Consider the following 16,668-nt stretch of genomic DNA (forward strand, 5'->3'; position numbering starts at 1 on the left):
TGTCTTATAAATTGGTTAAACCACACTTGATGTACAGCTGACCAGTAACGGCTTTACAGTTTACTGAAAAAGAAACATTTAATTTTTTTTCGCTTTATTGCATATATATTTTCATTACCTTAGATGTCTACACTTTAAGGAGAGATTCTGTGGAGTTTTATATCAAATTTATCCTCAAGATCTTTTCCCCAAATTTCTTAAGGCCCCGACATACTTCATCCAAAGCCGAACAGTTGACGTGCATCTGGAACTGTTCGTATTCGCACACACCTTTCATACAACGGTGCAGACTACCTGGGGGTTTGGCAGGTGGATGCCTCACTGCAAACTAAATGACTCAATTCTTGTCATGTGTCACATGAAGTATGTCGGGACCTTTACAGTACTAATATAGTCTTGACTGCCCTGTTAACTTTCTGTATGAGGACAACTGCTCACCAAACTGGGTCTCCACACATTCATTTTATTCTAATGAAGCATTTTAAATCGGTTCCTCTCTACATCCAAATCAATAAACACTTTGCTGCGCACCTCTTCTCCAGAGGAACCATCTGCTAAGGTTTTATATCCAGTTAAGGGTATAAACTGGATATAAGTTTGCACCCATATACCCTGTGAATTATATTGATGAAGCAGCTCTCCTGTAGCTTAGTGCTGTTCACTCATAGAAACTGTAACTCTGTAAACATCATCTATCATGATTTGCTTCTAAATGGATAACAAGACATTTCTGCCTTGGTTTCAGTGAAGCTTCAGCTGTAGGTTCAAAGGTCGCTTCATTTCATGATCAGGTGTGGCTTTACGAGCTGTTTGCTTAGTTTGAATAGTTTCTTAATGTGTTTGCTGGTCAAACTGGAGGAGCAGTTTGTTTGATTTTAGTGGTAAGAATTAGCTTTTTGTTGGAGATGATTTAACTTACTAAAACTGAAAAAGTGATGTCAACATTAGATAAAGTAATGATTAAATCTGATTCTACATTTTAAACACAAACCTTGGGATTGAAGATGCTGCTGTAAAAAGAGATAATCTGTTTCTGTTTCAAACTGTTCCTTTTCCTGTAAAGTCATGGAAAGTGATTCCTACTAAATTACACTGTAAACTCCACTTTGTTCACTGACATTTATTGCCCACTCCACCCTTTAGATGTCAGTGGGCAGAAATATAATGGAAGAGTTCAACGTCTGATTGAGTCACATGTCCATATTAAATTTCAAAATAACTTCTAGGAAAGAGAAACTTAAGCAGTTTCTATTCCTGACAGGTAAAATGTCTCACAGAGAAACTCAGCTGGAGAAACTCTCTTGTTCCGTCTGTTTGGATCCATTTAAGAGTTCACCTCTAATCTCACTATAATGTTTCTGGACTAAAGAAACAACACGGTGGTCCTGCTTGTAAATGTGCAAGATGCAAACTGTCTCTTTAAAAGAACAAATTTTGGTGTCACTTTACCGTTTCTTGAATCAGCTGTAAGCTTTCCCAGCCAGAGTAACTCCTGTCATTCCTCATGGTTAACACAGCAGGCTAAAAAATAATCAGTTTAATCAAATTGTAAGGTCATAGTCATTTTTGAAGCACATTTCCAATAACTCATGCTGGGCAAAGTGCTTTGCAAACCAAAATGCAATTAAGGTACACAACAAAGATGCAAGTAAAATATAAAAACAAATTAAAAAGCAAAACATGAAGACATTTAAAACAGTTCAAACTGGAGTTAAATGAAAATGTTTAAGCTTCTTCTAAAAGCCAGAAGGGTTATTAAAATTAATCTTCAAACTTTGAAAATTTAACTTCCTTCAATGTTTGTGCAGATTCAGTTTCAGTGTTAAAGTTCTGCTTATGTTTCAATCAGTCTAGTAATAAAGAGAGTTAAAACTGGCATCTTTCAGGAATAAGTTTAGGTAATTATTAAAATTCAAGAAGTCCATCTTATGAAACAGAACCCACATTTATGTGAAGCAACTTCTGGAGCAAAATTTAAAAAACACAGTCTGTATCAGGAAAGATCAATGTAAGATCCATTGATTATTTATTTAAAACAGGAGATAACGGCTATTGGTTTAATGATATGTAATAAAGGTTATGATGAAAGATAGCCTGGTAAAAGCCAGTCCTGCACTTTGTTTTGTCTGGACCCTCGGCTGTTGAGAAACAGTTGCTTTCTGGAGGCATCGACTTTGTTGAAGTTTGAAACGATTGGATCTGAATTGACCCAATACTAACGTTTAACCATAATGTAACACACCAGCTGGACCATGAAGGAAGCTACGTTATGAAGCTTACCGGAAACTGTGTGTGCTGTAAACCAGCATTCAGCCTATACACCCCTTTACTATTAACAGAGATAACTGGACAATTAGACTTTTGCTGAATTGGGATTGTGATGGGACAAGATTTTTTTCTGAGAGAGGGATAAGACAGGAGTGAAAATCCACTAACACTCTGGACTTGAAAAAGCTTTATACAAGCACAGTCTAATTACCATTTAGTAATAACTGCTCTGACTGTAGATATGGGAAAACTTTGGCAAACAGATAATTTTTTGAAGTAATTTTTACAGATGAAGACACGTCTGTCTTACTTAAATATGTTTTTATTGTCTTTCCTATATTGAAGTTTAAATAAAAGAAATGAACTGAAATTAAAGGCTGGATTCTTCTTAATGGTTCAATGTGAGATTATGATCCTAAAATAACATTTTTAAAATTCTGCACACTTTAATTTTAGGTGCAGATAAGTGTGGAAGTTTCTACATGAGGGACAATAACTCCATGAACCCAGAAAAAGATTTGATCCATAATCTGTAGTTTCCATCTGCAGGATTTGCCTCTGGGTGTGTAGCTCTGTTTGACTGGTTAAATATTTACACTCAGACAAAAATCTTAATTTTTTAAATAACTTTAATAGCAACTGCACTTTATGTTTCCCAGTGGACTCCAACTAGAAATGAAACATGGAGTTCTTCAACATGAGTGGAGCAACCTTTTTAAACTCTGTCAGTTGTAAAAACGTCTTTAAGGACAGTATTGATTTATGTAAAATAAGAAAAAAAACTTGTTAAGGAGATTTAAGTTACTGATTCTTCCCTTCGCTTTTATTAGATGAATTATAAATACTAAAAAAATTATTCACACCTCTTTCCAGGCAACAGGGGTCGACTACTGAATGATCATTTTCCTCAACAGTTCGAAGTGCTTCCTTGTTCCCTCCCTCTTTTGTTTCCAAGTGTGATGATTGGTGGAAACAGACACGCCTTTTAGTAACCGGATATTTACCACTGAGCTGAAACAAGTTTCTGTTCTACAAAACAGAAACTCACACAGTCGTCGTTACTGAGAGCTGAAAGAAGCAAAGAAGAGTTCAGATGGATACATTCTCCTGTTCGATTTGTTTGGATCTACTGAAGGATCCGGTGACTATTCCCTGTGGACACAGCTACTGCATGGACTGTATTAAAGATCACTGGGATGGAGAAGATCAGAGGAGAAAATACAGCTGCCCTCAATGCAGGAAAGAGTTCATACCAAGACCTGCCCTGGAGAAAAACTTCACATTAGCTGCTTTAGTGGAGAATGTGAGGAAGCCTGGACTCCGAGCTGCTGCACCTGGTCACTGCTATGCTGAACCTGAAGATGTGGCCTGTGATGTTTGTACTGGGAGGAAGAGAAAAGCTGTCAAGTCCTGTTTATCATGTCCAGCTTCCTACTGTAGGAGTCACCTCCAACCTCACTATGATGCTCCACCATTAAAGAAGCACAAGCTGGTGAATCCCTCCAAGACTCTCCAGGACAACATCTGCTCTCGTCATGATGAGGTGATGAAGATCTTCTGTCGTACTGATCAGCAGTGTATCTGTTATCTCTGCACTATGGATGAACATAAAGGCCATGAAACAGTCCCAGCTGCAGCAGAAAGAGATGAGAAGCAGAAGGAGCTCCAGGAGAGTCGACAACAAATCCATCAGAGAATCCAGGACCAAAAGGAAGATGTGAAGCTGCTTCAACAGGAGGTGGAGGCCATCAATGTCTCTGCTGATAAAGCAGTGGAGGACAGTGAGAAGATCTTCACTGAGCTGATCCGTCTCCTCCAGGAAAGAAGCTCTGAGGTGAAGCAGCAGATCAGATCCCAGCAGGAAACTGAAGTGAGTCGAGCCAAATATCTTCAGAAGAAGCTGGAGCAGGAGATCACTGAGCTGAAGAGGAAAGACGCTGAGCTGGAGCAGCTCTCACACACAGAGGATCACACCCAGTTTCTCCTCAACTACCCCTCACTGCCAGCACTCAGGGAGTCGACACACTCATCCAGCATCAACATCCGTCCTCTGAGACACTTTGAGGACGTGACAGCAGCTGTGTCAGAGCTCAGAGACAAACTACAGAACATCCTGAGAGACACATGGAGAAAAAATTCACTGCGAGTGACAAAGATGGATGCTGTACTGCCAGAACCAAAGACCAGAGCTGAGTTCTTAAGGTGTTCACAAAAAATCACCTTGGATCCAAATACAGCAAGCAGGTTTCTGTTATTATCTGAGGGGAACAGAAAAGTAACAAGAATGAACCAACAACTGCTTTATCCTGATCATCCAGACAGATTCACCTTTTGGCCTCAGATCCTGAGCAGAGAGAGTCTGACTGGACGTTGTTACTATGAGGTGGAGTGGAGCGGAGGAGGAGTTAATATTGCAGTTTCAAACAAAAACATCAGCAGATCAGGAAGATCAAATGGATGTTCATTTGGATTCAATGACAAATCTTGGTCTCTGCGCTGTGACACAAACAGTTGTACATTTTCGCACAACAAAGTTCAAACTCCAGTATCAGGTCCAGTTTCCTCCAGAATAGGAGTGTACCTGGACCACAGAGCAGGTATTCTGTGTTTCTACAGCGCCTCTGAAACCATGACTCTCCTCCACAGAGTCCAGACCAGATTCACTCAGCCGCTACATGCTGGGATTAGACTTTCTGAAGGATCCTCTGCTGAGTTTGTTAAACCTAAATAGTCAGCAGTGATCTCAGGTTCAGTTCGTTAATATGCATATTTTAGTTTCAGTTTTTCAGTCTCCTTCATTGTTGTCATTTCTTCACTTCTTAGACATCAGCTGTCGTTATGAAGATGTTGTTTGTTTGTTGACATCCATTAATTTCACCCACAAAAGCAAATTGTCATGACTTTCAACTGCATGACAATAGATGTTGCCATCTTAACCCTTGTGTTTACAAATGGGGTCCAACCGACCCCACACCCGTGCACAAGCGTTAAAACCTATCCCTAATTTTCTGACTGCTTATCTTTCATGTAGCTGCAAAAATTATAAACTTTGTAGCACTTTTGTAAATAATTCATGTTACAACACAAATAAAGTATAAAAATCAACTTAAGGAAAGCATTAAAAACACAGAAAGTGACTATTTGTATTTTTCTTGAGCTGGAGAAAAACTGATGAAAAAGAACAGGACAACTAGATGTATAGTATGTAAATTCAGATGTTATCCTTTTTATTTTGAACACAGACTTTCTCTTAAAAGGTTTCTTTTGTAGTAAAGAAATGTGAACCCTTTTCTGGTCAGTATGGATTGATTTTAATTGACTAAGCAGATTAATTATTTATACACATTTGCTGCAACATTGCTGTCTGTGTGCCCTAAACACATCCAAACACACAAGTGCACAATATTCTAGTTTTGGGAAGAGATAGTAGGGCAAACCTTCTGTAGTCGTGCTGATTGGTGGTGTGCCGTTACAAACCTTGGCCACCATGGAAAATATCTGTAATTTGGTGCATCCTGCACTAACTTTTTTCACCTCCTAAGTTTTTCTGACCCACCCATCTCTTTCTCCTTTCTTTGTGACATGTTGGTTAATTTATCTCTGAGATGCATGAGTGACAGAACCCTCTGAGACATTTTGAGGACGTACTAACACAGCTACAAGATGTCCTGAGAGACACATGGACAATCATCTCATTGGCAATAACTGAGGTGGATGTTCTACTATCAGGACCAGAGCCAAAGACCAGATAATTTTGATGTATCACCTTCATACATTAAGAACATCAACATTGTCATGAAACCTGATTGGGACTGACTGAGATCTTTCCAGGACACACAGAAAACGGGTCACAGAAACCTAGAGGCAATAAGTAATCTTGTATTCTGATTTAATGTAGATTGAAAATTATGTAATCTTTGATTTAAATGCACTATGAATTGATGTTGATTATGAGTTATGTGGTTTTGGTTGGAAGGCAATAATGAATCTTGACCTAAGAATGGGAAAAATCATAAATGGATAAAAGTAATGACTACAAGTTAAAAGTCTCTTATACTGTGTCACAACTAGAGGCCGCCTGAAGTCAAGGGAAGGGTGGTAGCTGCTCGGAGGAGGTTGTGTAAGCAGCCGATGCATAAACACCCAAACATGGAAGGTATAAAAATAATGAGAGAGAAGAACCAGGGGTTCTTTGTTCCTCAGTGTTCGAGTCAATGCAGGATCAATGGAGGGCTGCGCCTTGAAACCCCGGGGAGGTGAAGACATCGCACTGCTGGAGAATGGAACAGGATCCGTTTACCCACAGCCTGGGTTTCTGATTTGACAACTGCCCTACACTCAACCCAAAGGATCTCAACTAGGCTGCAGTGGACTTGGTGGATAGACAAAGATCACCGAGTGATGAGGAACTGAGTTCATGGAGGACAAACACCAGTTCAACTTTGGATCTATTCTGAGGAGGATTCTGCCAAGACAGACTCTAACCAAGGATATTAAAGTTTTATGCTGCCAAGATCAACTCAACATCTGGGGACGAGTGGATCTGCATCCCAAAGCCTCACTTATTTAGTTCGATGACACAGTATAGGGACTGGAGGGAGGTGTGATTTCTAATTCCTTGTATATTAATCTCTTGATTTGTTGATTGAAGAAGCTGTTTGTCAGTTTTCCCCCTGCTAAAGCTTGCTAATAAAATATTAAAGTCTAATTGATGCTGTGGACAGTTCAATTAATTGAGTCAATTGAGAGTAATTCTTCTGATTTAGGTAAAATCAGTGGTCATGGTCCTAGTAACCAGGGGGCTTCAGACATTTCTTTGGTGTTTGTAAAATAAAGACCTTGGGACTCGTTATAGTTTAGATAAGTTTTAGGGACTCGGCACAAGTGCATGTTATTGATAGAGAGAGAGCTACCATTAACATTAACTCAGTTGACTGTTTCATTAACTGTAGTGGGTCAAAACTTCTGGATCTGAAGGTAGTCAGAGTTTAGATGCATCTTTCTGACTCCCAGCTTAAACAGAATGTCCTCTACATTCTCATCTGGAGTAACACTCAGGAGTTAGAGGCTTTCTGGACCCGTTAGGTAGAGCTGGTCAGTAGTCAGTCTGCTGGGGTCTGTGAGGAGGTTTGGGTGTGGCTGACTATTGCGTAATAACAACATAAAAGAAGAATTTGGACTCAGGGATCTTGGTCACTAGCTTTATATTTTGGCATGAATTTTAAACTCCAGCACCAGGTCCAGTTTCCTCCAGAATAGGAGTGTACCTGGACCACAGAGCAGGTATTCTGTGTTTCTAAAGCGTCTCTAAAACCATGACTCTCGTCCACAGAGTCCAGACCAGATTCACTCAGCCTCTGGAGTTAGGTTTCTGTTCTGGTGGAGATTCTGCTTAGTTTATTTAACCTAAATAGTCAGCAGTGATCTGAGGTTCAGTTGGTTAAAATGTGTATTTTAGTTTCTGTTTCTTTAGTCTCTATCATTGTTCCTGAGAGCTCATTTTTGTCATTTCTTAACTGCTCAGAGATCAGTCTTTATGTCTTTATGGAGTCTTGTTTGTTGTTGGTGATGGTAGAGTTTGTTTGGGTGCTGCCCCTTCTTGTTTCTGTTCGCCATGGAGACTTTCACTGCTCAGATTAATCTTTATTCACCTAAGCAATGATTAGGTTTTTGTGTTAAAAAGTGTCAGGAACTTATGTTGGAATTACAGAATTTTATATCAAAAGTTGATTTTATAATGTTTCAACATATTTTGTATCTTTAATTAATGTATATCACAGCTCAGAGATGCAGATTAAGAAGGATTTAGACTAAATCACATGGTATTCCCCAGACTTTGCAAAACATGATTTTCTTGATAAAACAAAGTGAAAACTTTTTCTTCAACTCAAACTGTACATAAAAGAAATCACCAAATAAAAGGAAACTTCCAGCCTACATGTATAAAACTATGTTCCTTCTCAACACAGACCAGGTTTCTGGATCTATATCACAGGTTTGACTAACAAATCAATCCTCCAGCTGCAGCTGATCCAGAAGCTGCTGCTGGAGTTCTGACTAAAACCAGGAAGATAGAGCACATAACACCAGTTTTAAAGTCCCTACGCTGGCTCCCTGTAGCTCAGAGAATAGACTTTAAAATACTGTTGTTGGTTTATAAATCACTGAAACAATTCATTAAAGATCTGCTGTTGTCATAGCAACCTTCCAGATCCCTCAGGTGTTCTGGTTCATGTTTCAAGACAAAATTCCTGCTGGACATCAGCCGATTAGGACCAATTCTTGTGTCTGATCACTGCTAAACATGAGTTGCACTTTGGTGCAGTTTTTAGCACTGCTGGTTTACAGGAAGATCGTGAGTTTGAATCTCGAACCAAGGACTTTTTGCATGGAGTCTTTGTGGGTTCTCTCTGGGTAAATGTTCTTTCTTTAACAATCCAAAAATATGAGCAGCACTGACAGTTATTGGTTGTCAGTGCTGCAGGACCCCATCCAGGGTCTACTGGTAGCGCTCCTGTAAGGATAAATATGTCAACAATAGACAACAACTGAGCTAGTAAAACCTCTAGTAAAATCTGAAACAAAATGTAATTATTTAAATGGAAGGCTGGATGAAGTTTTTAATAGATTCCCATGAGTTACATTTTCCAATTTGCATTAAAACACTTTTCACCAGTTTCAGAAACCACTGGTGAAGCAGCAGCAGAGAGGAGGGTTAGATTACAACCAGGCCTTTTATGTTAAACTTTTACAGAGCGATGAATTGTCCCAGAAGTTATTGTGATAAACGATAATATTGTTGTTTTGAGACAATTTTCTAATAATCTAATGGTAATGGTATAATCATGCGAGAACGCATTCTTAAAGACATTTTAAATATCCAAAATAGACAAAACAACAAATAAAATAAATTATAAAGTCTTTGTAAATAAAATTGTCCTTCAAATAAAGGGCTAGTTGAGACCAAAACACCAAACTAAAGAATTTTATCATCCAGTTTTTGGTACAAAGAAAGAAAAGAGAAAAACAGTAAATCATGCTAATGGAAATTATTGAGCTCCCTTTAACTTATCATGTGATTTATTGTTTATTGTGACAGGCCTAGTTACAACCGATTAGACCTGAAACAACCAACAGTTTCTGTTATCTCATGGCCTCGGGTACTTTCAACATTCCTGTCTGAACTTGTCTGATTAAATGTGGACCTTAGTTTGTAGTTTATTCATTGAGTTGTATTTAGATGCAAACTTTTTTTATTCCTAAAAAATAATGGTAAGGAAAAAGTGAGTATTTATCTCCATTTAGATGATATGAAGAACTAATTTATTCCCTTTAGAAGTTCATATCTGAGAATATTTGTAACCACAAATGTTCACTGCAGCAACATGTACAGACATTAAACTAACAGCCGTTAGGAAAGATGACTCAGATTTCTGATGTATTATCAGAACTTATGTCTCATCCAGGTTTGCAGTTATTCAGTGCTTAACAGATATAAAAGCTTTAAAAAAGTCATAGTGAAGGTTTCTGTATAAGGCCATGGGAAGTATGGATGAAGAGTTCATAAAATCTAAATGCCAATGAATAAAATATAACTGAGCTTAATACAGGGTCACTCAGAGATACAATTTTACTATTTAGAGTCCTTTAACCAACACGTATAACTATGCATCAGATTGTGTAACATAGCATGACAGGTTGGTAATCTAACAAGCAATAAGCATTAAATTTTGTCAAATGACATTGTCAAAGTCAACAAGTATTTTGATCAATGCTCCACTTATTACTAATCAAAGGCTACTTGACTTGTTGTCTAGGCAAGTAATCATGATGTAGAATTGATGTGAGAGAGAAGATCTGATCCATAATCTTCTATGGATCAGATCGATAAGAGATTATACATTACATGCATAATTTGCATGTAACATATGTAGCTCTGTTTCACTGTGCTTAATATTAACATTAAGATAAAAACAGGATGTTTTCAGTTTTCAACGTTACTGCAATTTCTGTTTTCTATTTGGGTTCAACCAGGAATAAAACCTGGAGCATTTCAACCTGAGCTTAGCAACCTTTTTAAATTCACTCAGTGGAAAAAAACATAATGACGGGCAGGCAGAGAGTGTTTAATTCAAAGTGCTTCCTTCTTCTCTGTCACTCTGGTTTACAAATGATAGGTGGAACCAGAGACACTCCCTTCAGTAACCGGATATTTACACCTGATCCAGTTTCTGTTGTTGGGAATGAAAACTGAAACAGTCATTGTTACTGAGAGCTGAAATGAAGAAGAGAGGAGTTCAGATGGATAAAATCTCTTGTTCCATCTGTTTGGATTTACTGAAGGATCCGGTGACTATTCCCTGTGGTCACAGCTACTGTATGAACTGTATTAATGACCACTGGGATGGAGATCAGAGGAGAAACTACAGCTGTCCTCAGTGCCAAAAAGAGTTCACACCAAGACCTGTCCTGGAGAAGAACATTACTTTAGATGTTTTGGTGGAGGATCTGAAGAAGACTGGACTCCAAGCTGCTCCAGCTGATCACTGCTATGCTGGACCTGAAGATGTGGCCTGTGATGTCTGCAATGGGAGGAAGAGGAAAGCTGTCAAGTCCTGTTTATCATGTCCAGCTTCTTACTGTGAGGATCACCTACAACATCACTATGATGCTCCACCATTAAAAAAACACAAACTGGTGAATCCTTCAAAGACTCTCCAGGAGAACATCTGCTCTCGTCATGATGAGGTGATGAAGATCTTCTGTCGTACTGATCAGCAGTTTATCTGTTATCTCTGCACTATGGAGGAACATAAAGACCATGAAACAGTCCCTGTTGCAACAGGTGTGACTGAGAAGCAGAAGGAGCTCCAGGAGAGTCGACAACAAATCCATCAGAGAATCCAGGACCAAGAGAAAGATGTGAAGCTGCTTCAACAGGAGGTGGAGGCCATCAATGTCTCTGCTGATAAAGCAGTGGAGGACAGTGAGAAGATCTTCACTGAGCTGATCCGTCTCCTCCAGGAAAGAAGCTCTGAGGTGAAGCAGCAGATCAGATCCCAGCAGGAAACTGAAGTGAGTCGAGTCAAAGATGTTCAGGAGAAGCTGGAGCAGGAGATCACTGAGCTGAAGAGGAAAGACGCTGAGCTGGAGCAGCTCTCAATCACAGAGGATCACACCCAGTTTCTCCTCAACTACCCCTCACTGCCAGCACTCAGTGAGTCTAAACACTCATCCAGCATCAACATCCGTCCTCTGAGACACTTTGAGGACGTGACAGCAGCTGTGACAGAGCTCAGAGACAAACTACAGGACGTCCTGAGAGACACATGGACAAACATAGAACTGGCAATAAGTGATGTGGATGTTCTACTGTCACAACCAGAACCAGAACCAAAGACCAGAGATGGATTCTTAATGTGTTCACAAAAAATCACTATGGACCCAAACACAGCACACAGGGAGCTGTTATTATCCAATGAGAACAGAAAAGTAATAAGAATAAACCAACATCAGTTTTATCCAGATAATCCAGACAGATTCACTGATTGTTCTCAGGTTCTGAGTAGAGAGAAACTGACTGGACGTTGTTACTGGGAGGTGGAGATGAGAGGAGGAGCGTATGTAGCCGTTTCATACAAGAACATAAGCAGAGCAAAAGGATTTGGATTCAATGACAAATCTTGGTCATTATATTATGACACAAACAGTTACACATTTCATCACAACAGTTTTGAAACTCCAGTACCAGGTCCAGTTTCCTCCAGAATAGGAGTGTTCCTGGACCACAGAGCAGGTATTCTGTCTTTCTACAGCGTCTCTGAAACCATGACTCTCCTCCACAGAGTCCAGACCAGATTCACTCAGCCTCTATATGCTGGGATCTGTGTTTATTATGCTTCCTCTGCTGAGTTAATTGAGCCGAAATAGCCAGCAGTGACCTGATGTCTCTATGGTTACAATGCGTGTTTCAGTTTCTTTAGTCTCCTTGGTGAGAGCTCATTGTTTTATCATTCCTTCACTGCTCAGAGTGAAGCTACTTTATGGAGCTACTTTGTCATTTTTGTTGATGGAGTAAGTTTTGGTGCTGCCCCTTCCTGGTCAAATCAAGAGCAGCCTGGGGTTGGAAATCAGTCAGGAACTTAAGCTGACCTGAGCTGGTTTTACACCTGTGCAGACGAAAGATCCTGCTGTGCAGAGCAGCACAGGGTGTGTTAGAAACCAGCAAAAGGTTTGTTGCCAAAACTTTTTGTCCCTAAACAAACAGAGTGAGATGAGTTGTGCTTTTGGATTCAGGTAATGATATATAAATGCTGACTAGCTAATACCAATATAAGCTACTAATTTTGTTATCTATGTTCAGAAGTGGGTAGTACTGGTTACATTTACTTGAGTAATTTTTTTTTTGGGGGGGATGTACTTTTATGGGTAGTTTTACTGCACTGTACTTTTTTTTTCTTTTACTTGAGTAATCCTATTATTGCTACTCTTTCTTGAGTAGATTAATTTTACTTTTAAAACATAAACTTTAGAGATTGGAAACATTGGATTCTTATGTTTATGCAAACTTGAGCATAATTACTCAATATTTTTATACGTCACGGTTTATATCCTTATTATTTTCTATGAATAAACATGGATATTGAAATATAAGGTTTATGTATTTTTATTAAAGCCAAAGCTTGTTTACTCTGCCTCCCCAGAAAACCCAATGCCCCCCCTGCTCCTCTGGAGTCGGTACCAACAACAGTATCCACATGTGTATTAGGAAAAACAAAACAGACCAATTATGGTCCAGTTACGGTCTGCTCTGGAGGTTGTCAAACTCAAATACACGGTGGGCCAAAATTTTAATCTTGAACAAAGTCTCAGGCCAACATTGAACAAATGAACCTTTTAATAAGGATCCAAACCAGTTTTGCTGGAAACAAGCAACGCTTATATAACTTTGTAGTCCAGACATGCAAAACTAAATAAAAAAATATATAAATGGCATTCATTTATTAATAAAATTTAAATAAAAACTTTATGCCTCTTTTCTATTTGCAGCCTTCTGATTTAAATATCAAAATACTTAACTCAGAAGGTTGACTTAAATAGCCTTATGATTTTAAAAATAAATCATTATGCTATTATTAAAAATATTTTTATTGTAAGAACATTATTTTATTATTTTTATTATTAAAAATAATGACAATAAGTGAATCAACCACAAAGGAAACATAAATTATTGCTCAGTTTGTTACACACTGAAATAATCTGATGAGCTCAAGTCAGACTCCTGGCATCTCGATGCTGTTCATCAATGTCTGGGTTCAGGTTCTGAGCTGAGGAAATCCTCAGCTCAGAGCAACGGTGTTCAGACGTCTCCTGTGAGATGTTTTGGTCATCTTCATCTTGGAGAAAAGTTGCTCACACTGGGAATAAAACATGGAGCAATTCAACCTGAACTGAGCAACCTTTTTATCTCTACTCAGGCATTAAAACATATTTCAGGGTTAGCAGGAAGTGTTCAGTTCAAGGTGCTTCCTGTTCCCTCCCCCTCTGCTTTGCAGACGTCATGATAGGAGGAACCAGTGAAACGCCCTTTAGTCACCTAATGTTTACGCCAGAGCTGAAGCCAGTTTCTGTTCTACAAAACAGAAACTCACACAGTCGTTACTGAGAGCTGAAATGGAGAAGAGAGGAGTTCAGATGGATAAAATCTCCTGTTCCATCTGTTTGGAAATACTGAAGGATCCAGTGACTATTCCTTGTGGACACAGCTACTGTTTGAACTGCATTAAAGACCACTGGGATGGAGAAGATCAGAGGAGAAACTACAGCTGCCCTCAGTGCAAGAAAGAGTTCAAACCGAGGCCTGTCATGGAGAAGGACATCACGTTATCGGAGTTGTTGGTGGATCTAAGGAAAACTGAACCCTCAGCTGCTCCAGCTGATCACTGTAATGTTGGACCTGAAGATGTGGCCTGTGACGTCTGCACTGGGATGAAGAGGAAAGCTGTCAAGTCCTGTTTATCATGTCCAGCTTCCTACTGTAAGAATCACCTCCAACCTCACTATGATGCTCCACCATTAAAGAAACACAAGCTGGTGAATCCCTCCAAGAACCTCCAGCAGAGCATTTGCTCTTGTCATGATGAGGTGATGAAGATCTTCTGTCGTAGTGATCAGCAGTGTATCTGTTATCTCTGCACTATGGATGAACATAAAGGCCATGAAACAGTCCCAGCTGCAGCAGAAAGAGCTGAGAAGCAGAAGAAGCTCCAGGAGAGTCGACAACAAATCCATCAGAGAATCCAGGACCAAGAGAAAGATGTGAAGCTGCTTCAACAGGAGGTGGAGGCCATCAATGTCTCTGCTGATAAAGCAGTGGAGGACAGTGAGAAGATATTCACTGAGCTGATCCGTCTCCTCCAGGAAAGAAGCTCTGAGGTGAAGCAGCAGATCAGATCCCAGCAGGAAACTGAAGTGAGTCGAGTCAAAGATGTTCAGGAGAAGCTGGAGCAGGAGATCACTGAGCTGAAGAGGAAAGACGCTGAGCTGGAGCAGCTCTCACACACAGAGGATCACACCCAGTTTCTCCTCGACTACCCCTCACTGCCAGCACTGAGGGAGTTGACCAAATGTTCCAGCTTAGATTCTTTTCCTCCATACTTTGAAGATATTACCTGTACACACTCATCCAGCATCAACATCCGTCCTCTGAGACACTTTGAGGACGTGACAGCAGCTGTGTCAGAGCTCAGAGACAAACTACAGGACGTCCTGAGAGACACATGGACGAACATCTCACTGATGGTCACTGATGTGGATGTTCTACTGTCAGAACCAGAACCAAAAAACAGAGACGAATTCTTAAAATATTCACAGGAAATCACTCTGGATCCAAACAGAGCTCACAGAGTTCTGTTATTATCTGAGGAGAACAGAAAAGCAACAGTTGTGCTTAATCCAGAACAATTTCGTCTTTATAATCCAAGTTTAGGTACTTTTTGTTTTCAGGTTCTGAGCAAAGAGAGTCTGACTGGACGTTGTTACTGGGAAGTGGACTGGGGCGGGAGCGCTTTTCGTGTAGCAGTTTCATTGAAGAACTTTGGCAATGTAGGACAGGTAAATGGATCTGTATTTGGATCAAATAGTAATTCCTGGGCATTACGTTGTGATGAAAAAAGTTACATATTTATCCACAATGATGTGAGAACTCCAGTACCAGGTCCAGTTTCCTCCAGAATAGGAGTGTATCTGGACCACAGAGCAGGTATTCTGTGTTTCTACAGCATCTCTGGTACCATGACTCTCCTCCACAGAGTCCAGACCAGATTCACTCAGCCTCTACATGCTGGGGTTTCTCTTTATCATGGAGGCTCTGCTGAGTTGATTGAAGTTAAATAGTCTGAACTGATCTTAGGTCTAGTTGGGTAAAATGTCTATTTCAGTCACATTTTTGTCTCATTTCTTCACTGCTCCAAGATCAGATGTCCTAATATCTGCACTGAACGTATAAGTTACTCAAATTCAGGCTTTAAAATAATTACTGAATTTAACTGTTTTATTTGTGCCCATTTTGAAGCTTTGTGTGACAAAGAAAATTATTTGTGAATGATTTTATGGTTGTTATATAGAAGAAGTCAGATGTAGTAACCAGTTAATTCAAAAATAATATATAAAAGCAACTGAAATAAATTTGACTACTGTTCACACATAAGTCGCATACAGTCATAACCTGGATGTGGTGCCACACACCCAGCCTAGATAAATCAAAATAAATGAGTGAATAATAGACTTCCTCAGAACTCATTGGTATTTTGAAAAGGTAACGGTGGATTATAACTTATTTTTTCACACATTACTGTAATTAAGTACAATTTGACTGTACATTGTAGGTTTTTAAGTTGTTTAGAAAACCTGAAGTTTGACTTGAGTTTGTTTTGAGTATTTTACTTTTACTTTATAATTTTAATACAAATCGTCACAAATGTTATACAAATTGGTTTACAAGTGCTTAAAAAAGTGAAAAATTTAAATATTTCAAACATGAAATAATTCTTGTGTGGAATAAAGCACAGCAGAAAGTATTATATAAAACATTATTTTGAGCCAAAATGACAAAAGTACCATAACCTGGAAAACAGAATTCTCATTGTTTGGCTCAAATATTTATTAATAATTATAATTAATTTATTAATTCAATTCATACAATTCTTTAGTTTGAAAGGCCTGTCAGACCAGGCGCCAAAAATGTTTTGCGTCAAAATTCTGGCAATCAAAAAGAATGTACTTGAATGGGTTTAACTTTGGCTATAAAAATACAATTAATTACATCAATTATTAATTAAACTATTAATTTAGCAAGTTATGGGGCTATTTTATGTAACTTTTATAGAAATGAACCAAAGA

General features: G+C 39.0%; 3 protein-coding genes across 3 annotated transcripts; all 3 read left to right on the forward strand.

Annotated features, from left to right (window-relative positions):
* Positions 1–3,145: 3,145 nt before the first annotated feature.
* Positions 3,146–6,976, forward strand: LOC148154312 (tripartite motif-containing protein 16-like). The gene has a single exon (XM_088016215.1). It carries the CDS (start codon positions 3,362–3,364, stop codon positions 4,997–4,999), a length of 1,638 nt encoding a protein of 545 aa, XP_087872341.1. The 5' UTR covers positions 3,146–3,361; the 3' UTR covers positions 5,000–6,976.
* Positions 6,977–10,538: 3,562 nt separating this feature from the next.
* Positions 10,539–12,942, forward strand: LOC148154313 (tripartite motif-containing protein 16-like). The gene has a single exon (XM_088016211.1). It carries the CDS (start codon positions 10,549–10,551, stop codon positions 12,196–12,198), a length of 1,650 nt encoding a protein of 549 aa, XP_087872337.1. The 5' UTR covers positions 10,539–10,548; the 3' UTR covers positions 12,199–12,942.
* A 555-nt stretch (positions 12,943–13,497) lies between these two features.
* LOC106911593 (tripartite motif-containing protein 16-like) lies at positions 13,498–16,356 on the forward strand. Its single transcript, XM_014978396.2, has one exon. The coding sequence runs from the start codon at positions 13,942–13,944 to the stop codon at positions 15,661–15,663; it is 1,722 nt and encodes a 573-aa protein (XP_014833882.2). The 5' UTR covers positions 13,498–13,941; the 3' UTR covers positions 15,664–16,356.
* Positions 16,357–16,668: the final 312 nt, after the last annotated feature.

This window comes from Poecilia mexicana, unplaced genomic scaffold, assembly GCF_051168715.1.
Source record: "Poecilia mexicana isolate PSO_F unplaced genomic scaffold, ASM5116871v1 scaffold_18, whole genome shotgun sequence".
In the NCBI taxonomy this organism is placed as follows: Eukaryota; Metazoa; Chordata; class Actinopteri; order Cyprinodontiformes; family Poeciliidae; genus Poecilia; species Poecilia mexicana.